The sequence below is a fragment of the Acinonyx jubatus genome, chromosome A3 (genome assembly GCF_027475565.1).
Source record: "Acinonyx jubatus isolate Ajub_Pintada_27869175 chromosome A3, VMU_Ajub_asm_v1.0, whole genome shotgun sequence".
In the NCBI taxonomy this organism is placed as follows: domain Eukaryota; kingdom Metazoa; phylum Chordata; class Mammalia; order Carnivora; family Felidae; genus Acinonyx; species Acinonyx jubatus.
The window spans coordinates 60,736,736-60,758,515 of NC_069388.1; the positions used below are offsets into that span (position 1 = coordinate 60,736,736).

The following is a 21,780-nucleotide window of genomic DNA, read 5'->3' on the forward strand; positions in this document are numbered from 1 at the left end:
TGAAAATATCAACAAAATTGACAAAGTCTTATCTATGTGGATTAAGAATGAAAGAAGACCAAACTATTAAACTCAGAGATGAAATTGGGGATGTTACTATTGATTGTACAGAAATAAAAAGGATTATAGGAGAGTACCATGAGCAATTGTACACCACCAAATTGGGTAGCCTCAATTAAATGGACAAATTCTAAGAAACATACCAAGATTAAATCATAAAGAAATTTTAAAAAATCTGAATAGACCTATAAAAAGTAAGAAGATTCAATCAGTAATCAAAAATCTCCCAAAGAAGAAAACCCTATACCTAATGGCTTCATTTGGTGAATTCCACGAAACATTTGAAAAACTGCCAATCCTTCTCAAACTTTTCCAAAAAATTTAGGAGGAAGGGAACATTTCCTAACTCATTTTATGACACCAGCATTACTCTGATACCAAAGCCAGTGCACTACAAGAAAGGAAAAGTACAGATCAATATCCTATATGAATATTGATACAAAGTCCTCAACAAAAGATTAGCAAACTGAATGTAGCAGCATATTAAAAGGATTATATACCATGTCAAAGCATGGAAGCAACTCAAGGGTCCGTTGAAAGATATATGGATAAACAAAATGAAGTTTACAATAGACCACTTTTTACATACAGTAGAACACTAAACAGGTAGGAAAGGTCAACATATGGTACAACATGGATGAACCTTCAGGACATACACTAAGTGAAATAAGTCAGTTACAAAAAGATAAATCCTGTATGGTTCTACTTATATGAAGTACTTAGACTAGTCAAAATGTAAACACAGAAAGTAGCATGATGCTTGCCAGGGCTGGAAGGAGGAGGGAATGGAAAGTTGTTTTATTGGGTATAGAGTTTCAGCTTTCCAAGATGAAAGGGTTTTTAGAGATACATGGTAGTAACGTCACACACTATGAATAATACCACTGAACTGTTATACCGTTAAAAATAGTTAAGATGGTTAAGTTTTACATTATGTGTATTTTACTATAATAATAAAAGGGAAAAACAAAAAACTGGTGGCAGGCTAGATTTGGCTTGTGGACTGTAAGATTATCAGCCTCTGTTCTAAATTTTCTTGGGAATGGCCTTACTCTTTTCTTAAGATAAAGGGAGAAGGAACTGTGATTTGGATGTATACAGAATTATAAAAGTACTCATCTTTTTTTGTAAAGTAGTTCTTTCATAAAAGAAATATATTCTTGTAGAAAATATGGAAGATTTGGAAAAATAATAAATAACTACAGGTAATATTTACTGGATATTGTGGAGTGCCAGGCACTCTTTTAAATTCTTAAATACATGAGTTAGTCATTAATTTTATGATCATTTACCAGGAGGCATATTAAAGTATAGAGAGTTTAAGTAACTTAACCTAGTAAGTGCCTTGTAAGTGGTAAAGCTAGAATTCAAAACGAAGCTTTTGGACTCTAAAGCCTACATTCTGAACCACCATGCTCTAGAGTGGGGCTTGGGGTTTTATGCTTGTATCCCAGTACCAAATGTAATACAAGTTAATACTTTGATTTGTTTCCTTTCTATGATTTTCACTGCAAACATAGCTTTGGTTTCTCATTTTACAATATAAACAACTAAGTTTATGCCCAGAGCAGCTGTTTCTCATCATGTCAAGTCAGTTACCTGTTGCTGGAGCTGGGGACATGCATGGGACACAGGAAGGCCTTCATCAGAGGCTAACATCTGTGCAGCTCTTCACAGTTGACAGAAAGTCTCCTGACAGATTTCCCATGGTTGCTTGGCTAGGGCAAGCAGAGCTGCTTCTTTGTGTTTTTTTACTTCAAATTCTAAGTCTTCTCAGAACTGTCTGCTCTCCATCTCATGTCCATTTTTGACTCTGTACTCTCTTCACATTACCATTTCCTACCTTCTGTTTTAAAAATAAATAGTACAAAAAAAGTTAAATAACTGGCTTAAAAATAGCCTTAAAAACTAGGATCAAAGAACACTAAAAAATATTTATATAGTATTAAATATACAGACAGCCCTCATACCCTGTATACAGAAATTAGCTCAAAACTGATTGTAGATTTAAATATAAAACATAAAACTATAAAACTTTAAGGAAAAAAAATTGGAGAAAAGTTTCAGGATATAGGGCTATGCAGAGTTCTTGACACCAAAGACACCAAAGTACAATATGTAAAGGAAAAGCTGATAAATTAAAAGCTTGCTCTGCAAAAGGCCACGTGAAGAAATTAAAAGCCAGACTATAGGCTAAGAAAATACTTGCAAACCATGTATCTGATAAAGGACCTCGTTTTTAGAATATATAAGGAACTCTCAAAATTCAATAAAAAAAAATCCAGATGGACTCAGCAAAGGACATGACCACACATTTTACTGAAAAGAACATACAGATGGCAGAGAAGACATTGAAAGCTGTTTGACCACATTGCCCACCCAGAAAATATAAATTAAACACAGAGAGGGAGGGGTGCCTGGGTGGCCCAGTCAGTTAAGAGTCCAACTTTGGCTCAGGTCATGATTTCATGGTTTGTGATCTCGAACCCCACATCGGTCTCTGTGCTGATAGCTCAGAGCCTGGAGCCTGCTTTGGATCTTGTGTTTCCCACTCTCTCTGCCCCTCCCCTGCTTGTGTTCATTCTCTCTCTCTCTCTCAAAAATAAAAATAAACATTAAAAAAAAAGAGGGAGGCAAACTATAAGAGACTCTTAAATACAGAGAACAAACTGAGGGTTGCTGGAAAGGAGGTGGTAGAGGGATGGGTTAAATAGGGTGATGGGCATTAAGGAGGGCACTTGTTGGGATGAGCACTGGTTGTTGTATGTAAATGATGAATCCCTAAATTCTCCTAAAACCAATACTATCCTATATGTTAACTAACTTGAAACTGAACACACACACACACACACACACGCACGCACGCACACAAAACCAGTAACACTGGAAGCTAAAACAGTATGGAGAAATGACGTAAAAATTCTGATAGAAATGATTTTGAATCTCAAATTATATACCCAACTGCTGTCATTCAAGCATGAGAGTGGAATAAATATTTTCTGACACAAAAAGCATAAAAAAAACCCACAAACTCAACAAATCTTTTCATTGTAAGATTATTAATATTGTAACCCTTCTCTGTGTGCTTTTTTCCCTTTTCCCCTTTTTGGGGTATAAGGACATTTACCCTATTTTTGCCCATTGTTTGTCAACATTTCTGCATCATTTTGTATTAGGTATTTACAGTTTACAGTTGGGCTTTGGTATTCTAACACAATCCTTTTGTCTTTTTTAACTAGATGAGTTTATCTCCTTTAATCATACTGTATATGTGTTTACTGCATCCAATTTTTATGTTTCCTTTTTTGTTTTTTTTTCTCTCTCTTGATTTAGGGGCTTAACTTTCAGATACACATTTAAATTATGTTTAACCTATTATTTCTCAAATTATTTCAAAAGCAAAATAGTGTCTATTGTGATTTTTTACTTTCTCTCAATACTTAGGGTGTTTTGTTGGCATGTACTGAGATTTTTATTCTTTATTATAATTAAATGATTTTTCTATTTTGTGGCTTATACTTCAAAAACAACATTTACTTTCTGCTTTTCTAATCTTATTTCCACAGTTCCTTTACCGTGACCATCTGCCTATCTTTCACAAGACAGCTTCCTCATTTGCAATTCTTCATGAGTAATCTTGTTGGCCAGATTGTCTTCATGAAGATTTTTCCCCCTTAAGAAAGTGTACATGGGTGATAAACTTTCTGAGTTCCCTTTCGGTCAACTTCACATGAGAACCACAGAGTTTTGCATGTTCTAGAATTCTTAGGTTACGTTCTTTATTAAGGTATGAATGACAGACAATAACCTGTACATATTTAAAATGTACAGTTTGAAGAGTTTGAATATTTATACGCTTGTGAAACCATCCCTGCAATCAAGATAACGAACCTATCCATCACACCCAAAAGTTTACTTGTATCCCTTGGTAATCTGTCCATCCTTACCTCTGTCTCTAGGCAATCACTGATCTGCTGTCACTATCAATTTATATTGTAAACTATTTTATATAAATGCAGTCACACAGAATGTACTTTGGGGGGGGGGCTGCTCAGACTCCACATAATTGTTTTGAGATTCATCCATGTTGTGTGTATCATCAGTTTATTCTTTTTTTTCCTCAAATGTTACTTTCTGCTCTTTTAAAAATAATATATTTATTGTAAAACAATAAATGTTTAAGAAAAAAGGTTCCCAGTCTTTATTCTTTTTATTGCTGAGTAGTATTCCGTTGTATAGATATACCACACTTCATTTATCCATTCACCTGTTGATGGAAATTTGGATTATACTAGTATTGACCTGCTATCAACATGCTATAAACATAAAGCTGCTGTAACCATTCATGTATAAGTGTTTTTCTTGTGTTTCCCTTGGGCAAATATCTAGGAGTTGAGTGGCATCATCATATGTTTAACTTTGTAAAAAATTGCCAAGTTTCGGGGCATCTGGGTGGCACAGTCGGTTAAGTGTCTGGCTTTGGCTCAGATCTGATCTCACTGTTCATGAGTACAAGCCCCGCATTCAGGCTCTGTGCTGACAGCTCAGAGCCTGGAGTCTGCTTTGGATTCTGTATTCCCTCTCTCTCTGCTCCTCCCCCTGCTCACACTTTGTGTGTGTGTATGTCTCTCCCTCTCTCTCAAAAATAAATAAACTTTAAAAAAACTTTTTTTTTAATCACCAAGCTTCTTCTAGAGTGGTGGTTTATTTTACATTCTCACTGGCAGTGTAAGGAAATTCTAGTTGTTTCACATTCTCACCAACTCTTGTTATATTTTCAGTTTTGGACATTGTAATAGGTGTATAGTATATCATTACAATTTAAATTTGCTTTTCCTTAATAACATACTGAGCATCTTTTCATGCACTTAACTGAAATTTGTATAATTGCTTATTTTTAAAAATTGTGTGGCCTTTATTCAGATTCACAAGTTCTTTATATGTTTATTATACAAGTCTTTCATCAAATATGTGATTTGCAAATATTTTCTCTCAGCATATGGTTTGCCTTTTCATTTTCATAACAATGTCATTTGGTGAGCATCTTAAAATTTTTGATGAAGTTCAGTATATCAGTTTTTTCCTTTTACAGTTAGTGTCTTTTTGTCCTGTTCATGAAATCTTTGTTTCCAAGATTGCAAAGATAATCTCCTGTGTTTTCTTGTTGAAGCTGTATGATTTTAATTTTTATGCTTAGATCTATGATCTGTATAAAAGTAATTGAATACATGGTATAACATAAGGATAAAGGCTTATTTTCCCTTACATAAGTTTGTCCAGTTGTTCCAGCACCATTTGCTAAAAAGATACATGTTTCTCCATTGAACTGCATTGATGCCTTTGTTGAAAATCAAATGTCTGTAAATCTATGAGTTCATTTTTGGCCTTTCTCCAGTTCCATTGATCTATTTGTATATCTTAATGGCAGTACCACAATGTCTTCATTACTATAGCTTTTTTTTTAATTGTAGCAAAATATGCATAACATAAAAATTATAATTTTAACTATTTTAATTGTGTAGTTCAGTGATACTGAGTACATTCATATTTGATTTTGTATCACTACCATCCTGCTCCAGAACTTTTTCATCATCCCAAACTTTAACTACTCTGTACTCAATAAACAGTAACTCCTCATTCCCTTCACCCTAACTCTTGACAACCACCATTCTACTTTCTATCTCTATTTGACTTCTCTAAGTACCTCATATAAATAGGATCATGTAGTATTTGTCCTTTTGTGACTGATTTATTTAACTTAGCGTAAGTGTTGACTTTGTCTTCAAGGTTCATCCATGTTGTAGCATATGTCAGAATTTCCTTCGTTTTTCTTAAGATTGAATAATGTTCTATTGTACATATAAACCACATTTTGTCCGTTTATCCATTGGTAGATACTTGGATTTCTTCCAACTTTATTGCGGACAATGCTGCTATATACATGGATGTCCACATATTTGTTTGATTCCCTGCTTTCTGCTTTCAGTTCTTTGGGGTATATGCCCAGAAGTGGCATTGCTGGATCATGTGGTAATTCTGTGTTTAATTTTTTGAGGAACCACCGTACCATTTTCCATCACAACACCACATTTTGCATTCCCATTAGTAGTGCATAGGGTACTGATATCTCTACAGCCTTACCAGCATCTGTTATTTTCTGGTTTTTTGATAGTAGCTATCCTGACGAGAGTGAAGTGGTATCTTATTGTAGTTTTGATTTGCATTTCCTTAATGATTAGTGATGTTGAGCATCTTTTCATGGGCCTGTTAGCCATTTGTATATGTTCTTTGGGGAAAGGTCTATCAAGTTGTCCACCATTTTTTAATCATGTTTGTTTGTTTGCTGTTTATCAGTAGCAAAGTTGAATTGTAATGGTTCTTTATGTATTTGTATATTAACCCTTTACCAGATATGTGGTTTGCTCCCATCATTAAAATCTTCATAACGCAAAGTTAAACATACATAAAGTTTACTTATTTGAGAGAGAGTGTGTGCACAAGTGGGGGAGGGGCAGAGAGAGAGGGAGAGAGAGAAAATGCCAAGGACGCTCCGTGCTGTCAATGCAGAGCCCAACACGGAGCTCGATTTCATGAACCATGAAATCAGGAGTTGGATGCTCAACTAATTGAGCCAGCCAGGCATCCTGAAAAGTTAGACATATTTTTAAGCACAGGAGATAGAAGAGATGAGAATGAATTACCTACTGCTGCAACGGTTATTAACATTTTGCCATATTTCCTTTATTATACACACATACTTCCATGCACATGCAAGTCATAATCCTGAAACAATTTAAAGAAATTCAAAGAAAATTACAGAATTTAAAGAAAATTACAGACATCCTGACACTTCACCTGCACCTGAGCTTTCACTTTCAAACAATAAAGACGTTTTCCCACATCTACCATATTTCCCCTGTATACATTTTTCAAAATACCATTTCAGAAGAATACGTATTAATGGGAAAAATAACGCCACAATTCTGCTTTTTCTAGTTATAACATAGAAGGTAACTCCTTTTGGAATAAGTTCACTGACAGTATTCCTTAGGATTTTGGCATTTTCTCACATATCATTATTAAGAACCTATCTTCATCAATTGCCTACCAACTTCTTGCTTTCTCTCTTGTCTTCCCCTTTATCCTCTCTACACTGCAGCCAGAATAGTATCTTTAAAACTTAAATCAGACCATGTCTGTCTCTGTCTCTCTTACTCCGACAGACCCCTTGTACTGCATTTAGGATAGAACATGTTCCAAATTTACCATGACTTCTTACCAGGACACAGCATGGTCTGACCCCTGCCCAGCCCAGCTCCATCCAATTTGACCTACTATCTGTTTCTTCAACATCCAGGCTCTCTCCTCAAGTAGGACTTCTGTGCATGTTGTTTTCTCCACTACCACACAGCCCTGCTTCCACACACAGCTCTTTTTTACACTTTATCACATTTAACATAAATATGATCTCTTCACACAGGCCTTTCCTCATGACATACTGAAGCACATCACCTATTTGTGCTCTTTCACAACAACCTTTCCAATATTTTCGTAGTTCTTTCATATTTATTTAGTTTTAAAAGACTGTCTCCTCCTACCTCTGCCCCCACAACCTTCAGTTCCCTGATGACAGGAACCGTGATACCCCAGCACCCATGACATAGCTGGTAAGCAGAGAGCAGTGAGAGGCACAAGTAACCTCACAAAGTGATTATAGACAGGGCTTTTTTCACAGGATATATTGGTTGGTCAAGCTTTTAAAAATCAATCACATTACATTGTATTATTTCCATGTGTGTTTAAAATCTAATCCCAAATTATTCTCTCGTTTGAATTACATAATGTGGCAAATCATTTCATATGATTTAGGGATCAGGTTTAACCTGGAAATCTGAGTGAGTATAAGATCAAAGTTGAAACTATGGTATATTTTGGATGTTCTCTATGTCTGTAATATAAAGATTTGTTTTCAGTATTGTCATGGTTTTCTTCCTTTTACAGACTGAGACAACACTTGGACTCAGTTCGTATCAACAGAAAAGGTAAGGAAGGAATATATATATATAATGTATAAAATTTTATGTATTTGATAAGATAATAACATAACTTCAGTTCTTTTTGGGGGATTCCAGCAATGCTGTCCTTCTCTTGCACCAACTTTTTTGGTGAAGAAGCAAAAGCAACTTATAAATCACATTATATCATGTTATTTCAAGTACTGTGTATGGCAAACCAGGTTTAAATCTGGATTTGCAGGTGATATACTGCGTAGCCTTTCTCTTCCTTGTATATGAAACAGTGTTACCCTCAGTGAGGGGTGAAACGCCCCCTTGCTTCTTAGAGGATCAGCTTTGTAAGTCCCTGGTGACTTCTTGTGGCTATTGCTGTCTTTCATGGACCGACCCTTTCTACCCTCAGTTGTTACAGGGTGTCTGCCTGCAGGCCCCCGGAGGAGGAACTCAGAGCAGTGAAACTGAGTCTTGTGACTGAAAGAGAACACTTTTGAACCCAGTTCCTCTATGATAACAAACAAGGGAGTTATTTTACCCTAAGGTTTTATGAAAATATGTACATGCTTGTGAATTTGAAGATGTCTTCCTCACATCTGAATTCTTTGGTCTTTTGGTAGCTTTTCACATCTATTAGACAATGTAAAAGAAAGTTACTATCCTCATAACCTTTCCAGGCCAGAGGTTCTGCACCTGGTTTTTAAAGGACAACGTGAGCTATCTGTGAATTAGATAACCTTGAATGTCCTTAGGGCTAGTGAAGTGCAGATTGCATCAGCAAAGAACTTTATTTTGAGAGAGATATAGCACATATTAAGACTATATAAGTTTAACTTCATAAATACCAAAATGAAACTCCTTCAGTATTCACTGGTTTTGTTCTTTTCACTCTTTCATATCTGCAATAACGTGGCCCTATTTCCCCATTTTTGTCCATCTCCCTAATTTTATATATGCCCTGTTGGGACGGGCTCTACCCATGAACCCTGACCAAAGGATACACCCACTGCCTACAGTAAGATGTAGACTTCTCTGCTCTTATGATTATATAGCATAATGCCACTCTTCCATCCCTCTACCCCTTCCCAAATATCTTTGGCACAAGGATGGATTGTTTCTGGACTACTTCACATCTAGCCTGATGCTAGACTTGGCTGGGCTATCTAAGAACCTAGACTCTGACTCATTTAGAGCTAAACTGGTGGGAAGAAAAGCATGCCTGTTATCTTAGGCTTCTTCCATGATACTTTATTGCAGCAGTTAGGAAATTAGCTATGAAACTATATTGGCTACATTTATGAAGATGATGTTATTCATCCATGATCAAGATTTGGCTTTAAGGTATTTTCCTAATATAATGAAGAATTTACATCAATACATAATTATATTCTGATCTCATGTTCCACTTACCTATGATCTACATCTGCCTAACAAACTACCCAAACTTACTAGCGTAAAGCAATCATATTATTATGCTGTCAGACTCTGTGAAGAGTTGAGACAGAAAGAACACAGCAAAGATAGCTTGTCTCTGCTCCATGATGACTGGGGCCTCTGCTGGGGAGACTCCAGAGATAGAGGCCTGTTCACTTGCATAATGATGCTAGCTTGTTACCTGGGACCTCAGCTGGGCTGTCACCTAGAATGCCTACATGTGGGCCCTTCTGCCTGGTCTTTTCACAAAGGCTTGTTTGGGCTCCCTCACAGGATTATAACTGGATTTCAAAAGAGAACATCTCACAGAGAACCCACTTTTGTTTTTTCAACCTGCCTTCTGAAGTCATAGTGTTACCTCTGTCAGATGCTGTTGTTCAGTCATTTAGGTGGTTCTTGATTCAAGACATGGCGGAAGTGGAGAGACATGGGGGTGAGGGATAAGGTGAGGGGAATGACCCCCCACTTATCTATAGCAGGAATATCAGATGATTTGCAGACATGTTTTAAAACTGTCACACTTTTGTTTTGACCAAGATCATGAACTGGATAAACACTTGATTCAAACTGGTATGCATACCCTATGGGTTTGAAACTGGATTAGGTACTAAACATATGTTTTAGTTCAGACTGCTGTAACAAAATACCACATAGACTGAGTGGCTTAAACAACTTTTATTTCTCACAGTTTTGGAGGCCTGGAAGTCCAAGATCAAGATGCCAGCAGATTTGGTTCCCTAGTGAGGGCTCTATTCTTGGCTTACAAGATGGCTACTGTCTCCCTTTATCCTCAGATGGCAAAGAGAGAGAATGGAAGCAGGCTCTCTGGTGTCATTTGTTTTGAAGGCACTAATGCCATCATAAGGGCCTCACTTTTGTGGCCTTCTCTAAACGAAATACCTCTCAAGATTTTCATATTGGAGGTTAGGGCTTCAGCATATGAATTGGGGTGGGGGATAACAATTCAGTCCATAACAACATACAGGTCTGAATTTATATTTTGAGCCTTATATCAACTAACTAAAAACTAAACTAAAGAACAGGGTTTATGAATCACGTTTAATAAGTCATTTTAAAACATTTGTGACATGGAAAAGCAAGTACTGTCTCCATACATACCAGGGATGTGATCATTAGAACATAGCTTCCACATTGAAGGGATTTAGCCATTTTTTAAAATATGTGACTTAGTGCTGCACAAATTAAACACTGCCAGAGCTCTCTCTAAGTAAGAATAACTTTAATGAACATGCGTATGTAAAATAAAATGTGACTGAAAATACAAAATTGTGCAGTTGTATAACAACAGACGTTGTAAATAAAATGTGTAGTTGTAGAACAACAGAAATTGTGATTTGTTTTCAGTTTAAAAACAAACTATTCTATAAAAGTGCCAGCATTTGGGTTTGAAAACTTGAGTAAAATGAAAGTTATATGATTAAGTATTCTAAGTACAGAAGACCCTATTAGATGGTCTTCTTGAGCCCCTCGTTTAACAGACGAGGAAGCTGAGACCCTTAGAACCGAAGGATATGCTGATGGGTAAAGTGGCAGAGTTTCATTAAAGTTCATCATCTTGCCAGCCCCATGTTGCATTCACTCTCTTTGCATAGCAAGTATGGAATCCTTCAGTATTCCCTGGATTTTCTTTTTTAGCCAGTATTCATTCCTGGGAGTTTCTGAAAGTATCTGCTCAGTGCGGGGACTATGCACACAGCCCCTGCCTGCAGGCATCTTTGAAGGGCACTGAAGACACCCGTTCTGATGAGGTCATAAAGCATAGGTGTTGAAGTGACAAAACACAGCCTACTTTGTGGAAGAAAGCAGCACGCTTGAGAAGGATGTTTATAATGGGTTTAATTGCAGGGATCAAGGTACATAAGGTACACGCATGTGCCTCACTTGCATCAGGCCCAGGTCATAGCTGAGGTCATAGCTTCTGACTCCAGAGACTTGTCTCCATCTCTGGAGTGTGCCACGTCCACCATTCTCTCCTCAGGGACATGGTCAGTGTCCACTGAGCTTTAGAGATTGCTGGGAGGGACCCTTTGTCTTTTGACCTTGTGTAGTCATTTCTGCATCAATTTCTCACTTTTTCTCTTCCCCAGTTTTACAATCCACATGCTACCTGCTCTCTGGCTTTTTCAGTTAGCCAGTAGATTCAGCCCCATCCTTTCCCACATTGCTTGTACATGATCTCTTGAGTCAAAACTCTCATTCTGTAAGTGGAATTTAACCTGCCCCAGGGAAATTTGTATCATGAAAAGATCAGCTAATCAAATGATTCTGTAGCTAGTGCATTGTATGGCAGTACAACGGTAGATGCTAGCCTCTGGCTACCATTTCTTCCTCTCCTGCCTCTTCTTCTCCCTCCTCTCCCTCACCACACACCATTATCATCTGCATTAGTGTTGGGGGGCAGGCTTGGCTCCAAGGGCTTTCAGGACACTGCAGGGGAATGAACTACTGCTTTCACGACCTCAGGATTGTGGGAAGTAAAACCACGGAAAACAGAATTTTCCAGAATACTCTTTTTTTCTATTCCTCTCCTATGTTCCAGCTCATGCTTTCTAATTTGTTTTAATACAGTTATCAATTACATAATAATACTTTGTTTAAAAGTGAAAGCATGTGCTGCCTTTATGATACAATGGTGGAGAATGTGCATATAGTGTTCCATCAGTGTTTATTTGAGTTGAACACCACAATATTATAACAAGTACCAGTAATGATTTAATATTTTGCGACATGAGGCCATCCTTTATGGATGACTTTTCCTAGGATTGTGGAGTCCTGTGGTGGAAGATTAGGCATCAGAAGTCCTGAGTTCTCTGTTTACCGGCTGTGTGACCTTGAAAACAACTGTCTAACTGCTCTGAGCATGACTTTCATTTGTAAACTGGGGAAGATTCTTTCTTTGCCTGATATATATATGATATAAGGTTATGCATTATTTGTTGTGAGGATCAAATGAAAATATTTGCTTGGGTAACAGTAGTTTATAAACTTTAAAATGTTATATGAATACAAGTTGTGGGTATTTGATAATTTGCTCAGTCATTCAGCAAACATTTGCTGGGATCCTTGCGTATGCTAGGCTTTGTTATAAGAACTGGTGACTCGGTAATTGTATCTGTTATCTATGGCCGTGTAATATAATAAACTACCCCCAAACCTGGCAGCTTCAAACAGCAGACATGATTTATCTTTTTGCTTCTGGGAGTGAAGAATTTTGGAGCATCTTAGCAAAGTAGTTGTGGCTCAGGATCCTTCCTGACATGGCAATCAAAGTATCAACCAAAGCTGTAAGTCATCTGAAGGCCTGGGAGTGCTACATCCTCTTCAGGATGGTTCATTCATAGAACTCTTGCAAAAGGCCTTAGTTTTTGCTGGCTGTTGGCAGGAGGCCTTAGTTCTTCACCGTGTCGAACCCTCCATAGGCTTGCTTAAGTGTTGCTGCATCATGACAGCTGGTGACCCCAGAACAGGTGATGCAAGAGAAACAAGGAGGAAGCCACAGTGTCTTTTGTAATTGAGTCTTGGAGTCACACTATCACTTCTGCCATATTCCATTCATAACAGGTCACCTCCAAGGCCAGGGGAGTTATCAGAGAATCTTTGCACGTATTTTAAATCTGCTACAGTGCTGGATGGGCAAGATAGTCCAAGACTCCTGCGCTGGTATAGAGCATGTGTTCCAATGGGGAAACAGACAGTAAGTCACTAAATAAATAAACTCACCTAGAGTTTATTTGGAATAGGCAGGACTCCATTGCTTCTTAACTTTGGATGTTGAGGAAGGTTTCTCTGAAATGATGTTTAAGCTTACCTGGTGAAAGTCTTAGGGAAGAGCATTTCAGACACAGGAACAGTTAGTACAGAAGTCTTGCATTGGGGCAACACTAGTGTTAATATTGTTATCAGAGCTGAAAAATGTTAGTATATACAACTTAGTAAGAAGGATATATGTGTGTGTGTGCGCACACGCGCGCGCACGCGCGTGCGCACTTAATGTTCATAAGAAGAACCACAGTCTTCTAATCTTTATGTTTTCTGGTATCTCTGGGAATTAAGCCAAAATATTGGGCTGGAAAATATTTTCCAAATTAAGGGTTGTTGGGATTCTTTAATGACTGTATAATTTGCTTATTACTGGGTACAACTGTTTTGGTTGCCTACAGTTAACCATAAGCTCTAGAAAATTTAGTTAGATCCCAAACTTGGTAATATCTCAATGGCAGATAAAGTCTGCTAACACTTGCAGTTTTAAATTTTTAAATTTTTTGAAAAAGCTAAAGGGAATGTCCTTAAGCTGTTTTTTAAGATTTCATTTGGGTTTGTACTTTTATTTTCTAACTCTGGAGCTTTTAGCTGCACATGAAGTGACATATATGCAAAAAAAAAAAAAAGTACTACTTTGCATAAATCTTAAAGACTGTAGTAAATTGATAATAGGAAGTCAGCGTATCAGAAGTGAGCTTAAGTAAAGGTATGGTTTGCTTTGCATTAAATGCATCTTGCATTTGCAGATGTTGGTAAGCTCCTTTGAGTAGGCCAATTTACTTCACTTATTTTTTAAAAGTATCATATTACTCTCACCTTAAATACAAGTGTGACAGAATTGAGATTTCTGGAATGGTGGTGTGAGCAGCTTGGGGACTTCTCCCCATAAGAAGCATTTCTTAAGATGATTAAAATCTGCAAAAACAGAATATCTGGAGATTGATCAAAGGACTTACAATGAATTGAGAAATATTTATTCAACAAAATCTATATAAACTTGGTAAGAGCAGTGAGAAGCCATAGTATTTAAGCTAGAGACTGCACCCATCACCCTGCAGCTCTGCCTTGCTAAGAACTATTTCAGTGGGCTCAGCAGACAAATGGATGTTCCCCATCTCTCCCAGCTCACTGGGATGGAATGGTTATTTGCAGTTGGGTTTGGCCGCCAGCGAGCACTGGCAGATCTCATTTTCCATAAGCTTCATGCTATAGAGGCTTATTTTGAGTGGCTGGTGGTAATCAGGTGAAGTTTGTCTCTCCTCTACCCCATTCCCACAAATAAGGATGATCAGAATGGGCAGCTGGTGAAAAGAGCAGTCCCTTTTTCCTACACAGCCCTGTGTCCTGGGAGAGCATTTTCAGTGTGCTCAGCAGCTGAGTGACAGGCCTCCTGTGCCCCAGCTTCCTAGGCAAAGGACTATTCTGGGTAGATTTAGCAGCCTGTGAGCCTAGGGATCAGTCTGACCAAAGATGTGCAAGACCTGTACTCTGACCTTAACTGAGAGTAATTAAAGAAAACCTACAAATAAGTGGAGAGAGAATACTGTCTTCATGAATAAGAAAACTCAATATTAAGGTGTCAGTTCTCCCCAAATTGATCTATATATTTCAATGCAATCCCGATCAAAATCCCCACAGTAGAGATTGCCTATAATCTAACCAATTCTGAAATTCATATGGAAATGAAAGTAACTTAAAATAGTAATAATGTAATAGAATCCAGTACATTATTAAAGATTATTGAAGATGTAGAAAACCAATAAAATGACCCATAATCAAGAAAAAAAAATAGAAACAGACCTAGAAATGACAGAGATGATGGAAGTAGCATACAGGGAATTTAGTACATCTATTATATGTGTTCAGTGATTTAAAGGAAAACATGAGAATAAGGAAAAATGGACATTATGAAAAAATAAATGGAACCTCTGGAGCTGAAAAATACAGTTTCTGAAGTAGAAAATTTCACTTACAGCAACATAGATGACATTAAAAAAAGAAAAAGTGAAATTGAAGACATAGTGATGGAAACAACCCAAACTGAAGCACAGGAAGAAAAAATTACTGGAAAAAGAATAAACAAACCCCTGGTGACCTGTGATACCATGGCAAGCAATTTAACACACATATAGTTGAGTTCCAAGGAATGGGGGGGCGGGGAAGGCTGTTGAAGAACTTCAGTAAACCCAATGCAAAAGTAACAAAGAAAACCACACCAAGTCGCATAGTATTCATATTGCTGAAAGCCAATGATAAATTGAAAGGCAGCCAGGAATAAATAAATTACATGTAGGGATACTAAAGAGAAGAATGACTGGTGCCTTGTCATCAAAGACAGTACAAACCCAAAATCAACAAAATGGCATCTTAAAAATATCAAAAGAAAAAATTGTCAACCCCCAAGATATTATATCCAGCAGAATTATCCTCCACAAATACATTTCCAGACAAAAGCTGAGAACATGTGCAGCCAGCAGACTGTCACTATAAGAAGTGTTAGGGAAGTTCTTTATATTCTGAAGGTAGTAACCATTACAGGTGAAAACACAGCTCTAAGCACAATAATGAAGATCACCAAAAAGGTGAAAATATGTGGATAAATATAAAAGACATTTTTTCTCATTAAAGATTGTTTTGAGATAACTGACTTTTAAAAACAAAAGTAATTACAGTGTTTTATGGGATTGATAACTTGTATATGTTACACGTATGATGACAGTACAAAGGGCAAGGGAGGGGTAATTGAGTTGTAAAGCTCTTACATATATGTAAAGTAGTATAATATTATTTGGACTTAGACTGTGATAAGATGAAACAAATACTAGAAGATATATTAAAATCATTTGGAAAGAAAAACAACCCAAAGAGATACAGCTAATAAAGCAGTTATGGAGACAGAGTGGAATACTAAAAGAATACTTGATCTAAAAGAAGGCAGATGAAGAAGACAAAAAGAATAAAAAGCAGATGGAAAAAATTGAAAACAAATAGCAAGATGGTAGCCTTAAATCAAGTATATCAAAAATTATAATAAATGTGAATGGTTTCAATACCAGTTTTCAGACTCTATTAAAAAAATAAAGATCCAAGTATATGCCATCTATAAGAAATGTACTTTATTTTTCAAATTATATTTAATTTTTTACCTTTTGTTTTGCAGTGATTTTAGTTATTTTTTAAACATTTTTTAGTTTATTTATTTTGAGGTGGGGAGGGGCAGAGAGAGAGGGAAAGAGAGAATCCCAAGCAAGCTCCATGCTGTCAGCACAGAGTCCAGTGTGGGGCTCCATTCCCCGAACTGTGAGATCATGACCTGAGCCAAAGTCAAGAGTCAGATGCTTAACTGACTGAGCCACCCAGGTACCCCAGCAGTAATTTTAGTTTAGGGAAACGATGCAAAAATAGTACAAAGGATTCCTATATACCCTTGACCTAGATTCCTACTTTATTTAATATTTTACATATGCCTTATCATTCACAATCTGCCTCTCTACCTCTTCTCTCCTTCCTTTTTCTTCCTTCCCTTCCCCTGTTTGTCCTATGTATACATATAATGTATATGTAAGCATTTTTATTAATTTTCTGAGAATCAGCTATAGATGTTGCTCCTTTACTCCTAAAAACTTCAGTGTATAGTTCTTATAAAGAGGGATATTATTTTATAAAACCAAAGTATACATATCAAAATCAGTATATTAACACTAACACACATAGTATTTTTTAATCTGTAGACTTTGTCAGTTGTCCCATTATTGGGACAATTTTTATTTTAAAAAGAAGATAAATTTTGGTCCAAGCCTCAAGTCCGTATCGGTCATATTTAATTTTCATGTCTATTTAGTCTCAACTTTAATGTGCAACAATTGATTTGTCTCTTTATGTCCTTGACATTTTTTTTTTAAGTAGTGGCCATTTTATAAGTAGTGGCCACCATCCTAGTTTGGGTTTTCTCATGTTTCATTTCAGATTATGTGTTTTTGGCAGGAATATCACTTAAATTTGTGTCCTGCCCAGTCCGTCTGATTATCAGCAGGTACATGGTGTCTCTTTGTTCGATTTTTCTTTTGTAATTTATAAATACCTCTCCAAAAAGTACCTTGAGACCATGTAAATATGCTGTTTGGCATCAAACTCTTACTAGTTACAGCATTCACTGGTGATTCTTGCCTGGAAATTACTGCTCTGGTGATTTTTTTTTTAACTTTATCATTCTTTCTGTGTTTATTAGTTGACATTCTAGTGCAAGGAAGATGTAAAGGTCAAACTTCATTTTTGCAGGTGTAGGTATCCAGTTATTTCACCACCATTTTTTGCAAAGACTATCTTTTCCTCATTGAATTACCTTAGCACAGTCACTAAAAATCAATGGACCATATATGTTTGGGTCTGTTCTGTATGCTTTTCACATGTCCCCTTTCATTGAACTCTTCCTTACTTTCTGAAACATCAAGATGTTCTAGGCTTACCTCATAATTTTCCTGCCCAAGCCCTGGAATATCCTATTTATTCAGAGACTTCTGCTTCATTTTAGTGGAGGATATTTACAAACTAAGATCTGTGTGCTATGTGTACTCATTGCTGCTGGGGTGTCGTTGTCTCTAGGTCTTGTTAGTGAGAGTTAGGAATGTTTATGTGTGTGTGCACAAACACACACATCTCTTTCTATATCTATGTATATTCAAAACCATGAGTTGTTACCAATAACTCCATTTTTAACACACCACCACAGTGTTCCTTCTGTCCCTTTTTTCTGTATATTTTTTTGTGTCTTCTCCAGCCATGAGAAACCTGGCTCCAGTTATCCACAGAATTTATACCTGATTTCTCAATCCTAGAATACAAACAAATTCATTTCAAATTGGTTAACTCATACCACCATGCAAAACAAACCTACTAGTTGAAGTACAGTGTTTAGAATTTATTTTTAGTTTGAATGTATATGGTCAAAAATACTATATTCAGAATTTACGTGTGTTATGTTCTTTACCTCTCTCTTCATCCTCTCCACTGCCCTCTTCCATCATCATTTACATTGTAGGTCTGTTCATTCAAAAGAAAGTTGGGTTCTTTGGTTTCTGTCTATATTCCATTTGAGATTTTTTTACCTCCATTTTACAAGTCCACTCATTTTAAATATGTGAAACAATAGGATTCAAAAAGTCAGAATGATACAAAAATGTCAAATGTGAATGTTTTTAATATATTTCTTTCTCCACAAAAGGAAGCATGGTATAGACTTTTTAATGTTTTGTTTTATTTACTTAAAAATCTATCCTTTAGAGACCTTTCTCATTATTTTTATAGACTGCAACATACTATATTATGTGGATGTGGATTATATATGAGCAATTTGCGTCTAGTATTTTGCAGTTGCAAACTGCTTCAAAGAATAGCCTTGTGTATATGGATTTTCACATTTTTGAAAGTTATCTGCAGAATAGATTCCTACTGTTAGGATTTCTGAGTCAAAAGATAAGTGCATATGTAATTTGTATTGTTGAAGGAGCATGGTTAGGGTAAATTCCTAGACATGGGATTGGTGAGTCATATATAGGTTTGTTAGTGTTGTCAAATTCTCTTTCAAAAGAGCTGTGCCAGTTGGCGTACCCCTCATCAGTAAATTAGAGTCGCTATATTCCTACGGCTTTTCCTACAGAAAGGGAAATACTTTTTAATTTTTGTCAATCTGATAGGTGAGAAATTCTGTTGTCATGTAGTTTTAGCTTGTCTTTCTCTAGTTATGAGTGAGGTTGTATATGTCTTTTATACTATGCTTATATTTATCTTTTGATACTGTCTGTTCATTTTTATTCTACCTCCTTTTCTATAGGAACTTTGATCTTTATTTCTTCCATTTAAACAGTTTTTTATTAAGGATAGTAATCCTGTGTTGCAAATATTATCTTCCTGTTGGTCATGGAGATGTGATTTTGAAGGAAAGCACTTTTTTTTTTTTAACATTTATTCATTTTTGAGAGACAGAGTGTGAGTGGGGGAGGGACAGAGAAAGAGAGAGAGAGACAGAGAGAGACAGAATCTGAAGCAGGCTCCAGGCTCTGAGCTGTCAGCACAGGACCTGACAACAGGGCTCAAACTCAGTAGACCACAGATCATGATCCGAGCTGAAGTCAAATGCTTAACCAACTGAGCCACCCAGGCACCCCTGAAGAAATGAACTTTAAGTATAAAAACACAAAAAGTAAAAAGATGGAGTAGGGAATAACACTATCAGAGAAGTTAGACTTTAGTACAGGAAATATTATTAGAGATAAAGAAACACATTTTATTATTACAGAAGAGATAGTGTATTATCCCAAGTCTGTATAAGTCTAAATATCAGAGTTTCCAAATACATGAAGAAAACATAAATGTTTTTTGTTCCAAATATTTGTTCCAAGTAAATGAAAAAAACAGAAATGAAGGCAAATTCACAATTATAGTTGGAGATTTCAAAATTCAGCTGTCAATAAAATAAACAGAAAATCAGTGAAGGTATAAAAGACTTGAACAACACTATCAACCAGCTTAACCTTGTAGGTATTTTTCTTCATAGATATTTATTGAACACTTCACCCAGCAATTACAGATTATGTTCTTTAACACAGCAGAATTAAAATAGAAATCACTAACAATTTGGAAAAATTTTAAAATTGAAATTAAAGCCTATGACAGAATTCAACATCTATTCATAATTAAAAACACTGAGCAGACATGAATTTCCTTGGTCTGATAAAGACCATCTGTGGAAAGACAACAGTTAACATGATTCTTATGGTAAAAGATTCAGTGCTTTCTTTCTATTGAGAACAAGACAAGGATGTCCGCTTTTATTTCTCTCCAGTATTGTACTGGATGTGCTAGTCAGTACATTAAGGCAAAAAATAGAAATAAGAGGCATCATCTGGAAAGGGAGAAATGTGTTTGTCTACAAATAATATGATTGTGTCCTTAGAAGATCCTAAAGAATATACCCAAAAAGCTTTGAGAATAAGTTAATTTAACAAGATTGAAGGATATATAGTACTTTTCTATATTCTAAGTGCAAAAGTAAAATGTTATATAAAAATGCCATTTACAGTAGCCTCAAAACATGTTACATACTTCAGGATGAATTTACAAAAAAAAAAAAAAAAACCCAAAAAACAAAAAAACACCAGACTTTGAAACCCATACACTGAAAACCGTGTGGGAATTAGGAGCACCAACCCCCTGTCCAGTTGAGAATCCACTTATAATTTTTGACTTTCCAAAAACGTAACTACAGATAGCCTAATGTTGACCAGAAGGCTTATTGATAACATAAACAGTTGATTAACACATATATTGTATGACCTGAGCTGAAACCAAGTGTCAGACACTCACCTCACTGAGCCACCCAGGTGCCCCCCCATTCTGTTTTCTTTTTGCTCCTCTTCTTGGATAATTCAGAATTACCTTTCAGTTCATTGATTCTTTCTTCTGATGGTCAGATCTGTTGCTGAAGCTCTCTGTTGAATTCTTCAGTCCAATTATTATATTCTTTATCTTTAGGATTTCTGTTTGGTTGTTTTTTTATAGTTTGTTTCTTGTTGAACTTCTCATTTCATTCAGGCATTTTTTTTTTTCTAATTCTATTTAGTTACCTGTGTGTTCTTACAGAGATAGTTCTTTAGTCAGCTTAACTTGGGGTTCTTAATGAGCCAGCTGAAAGTTTCTTGAACAAGTGGGATTTACTATCCAGGTCGCTGTTTGGCCAAGGACGCTTACTGAGCTCTGATGTCAGCAGGGGCACTGGCTGGGAATGGTTAGATAGGACTGCTGACTTAGTTCCCTGTCCATGCACAGCTAGAACATGGCCTCCACAGTGCTTGGATTCTCTGCCCATGTTTCTTGGTTGGGCAGGACTGGGTGCTATACTCAGCAGTTAGGCAGGACTCTGAATTTGTTTCCCTGCCTATATGGGGCCCTAAAACAGGCTCCCTAGCCATTATGACTTGATGGCTGGGGACCTGAATCTAGCAAGCTGCCCACCAAGCTCTCTGGCCAGATGGGGCCACCACCTCAGCTCTGCACATGAGCTAAGCCACTGGCTGGGTTCTCTGCTCAACTGTCCTTTTAAGCAGGGCTGCAGGTTAAGCTATGCAGCTTCCCAGATGTTCTGGTTAGGCTTCCTGGTTGGGTGGGGTGGAGTTATATTCAACCCTAAACAGATCTTTTAATTTGCTTCCCAGCCCAGGTTGGGCTATGGAACAGGCTTGTGGCAGGTGTGGCTCATTGGGTAGGGATCTAAATCATATGGAATTGTCCACCAAGCTCCCTGGCCAGACGGGCCGGTGGCTTGACTTTGCAGTTGGGCATAGCCACTGCCTAGGATCTCCACTTGGGTGTCATTGCTAGGAGGAGTGTGGTCTGTCAAGATCCAAGCACTGGTTGCTGTACATCCTTCCCTCCCTTGCATCCCAATCTGATCTCCAGTGGTCAAGACCCACAGGTTCACCCCTGCAGATTCCCCCAG

At 36.9% G+C, this 21,780-nt stretch overlaps 1 protein-coding gene across 1 annotated transcript in view; it reads left to right on the top strand.

The window, feature by feature from the left end:
* TMEM131 (transmembrane protein 131) overlaps positions 1-21,780 on the top strand; it is a 235,913-nt gene that overhangs the window by 85,094 nt on the left and 129,039 nt on the right. The window contains exon 3 of the mRNA XM_027072610.2: positions 8,062-8,102. Within this exon, the coding sequence (XP_026928411.1) occupies positions 8,062-8,102 (41 nt within the window). The remainder of the gene's footprint in view (positions 1-8,061; positions 8,103-21,780) is intronic.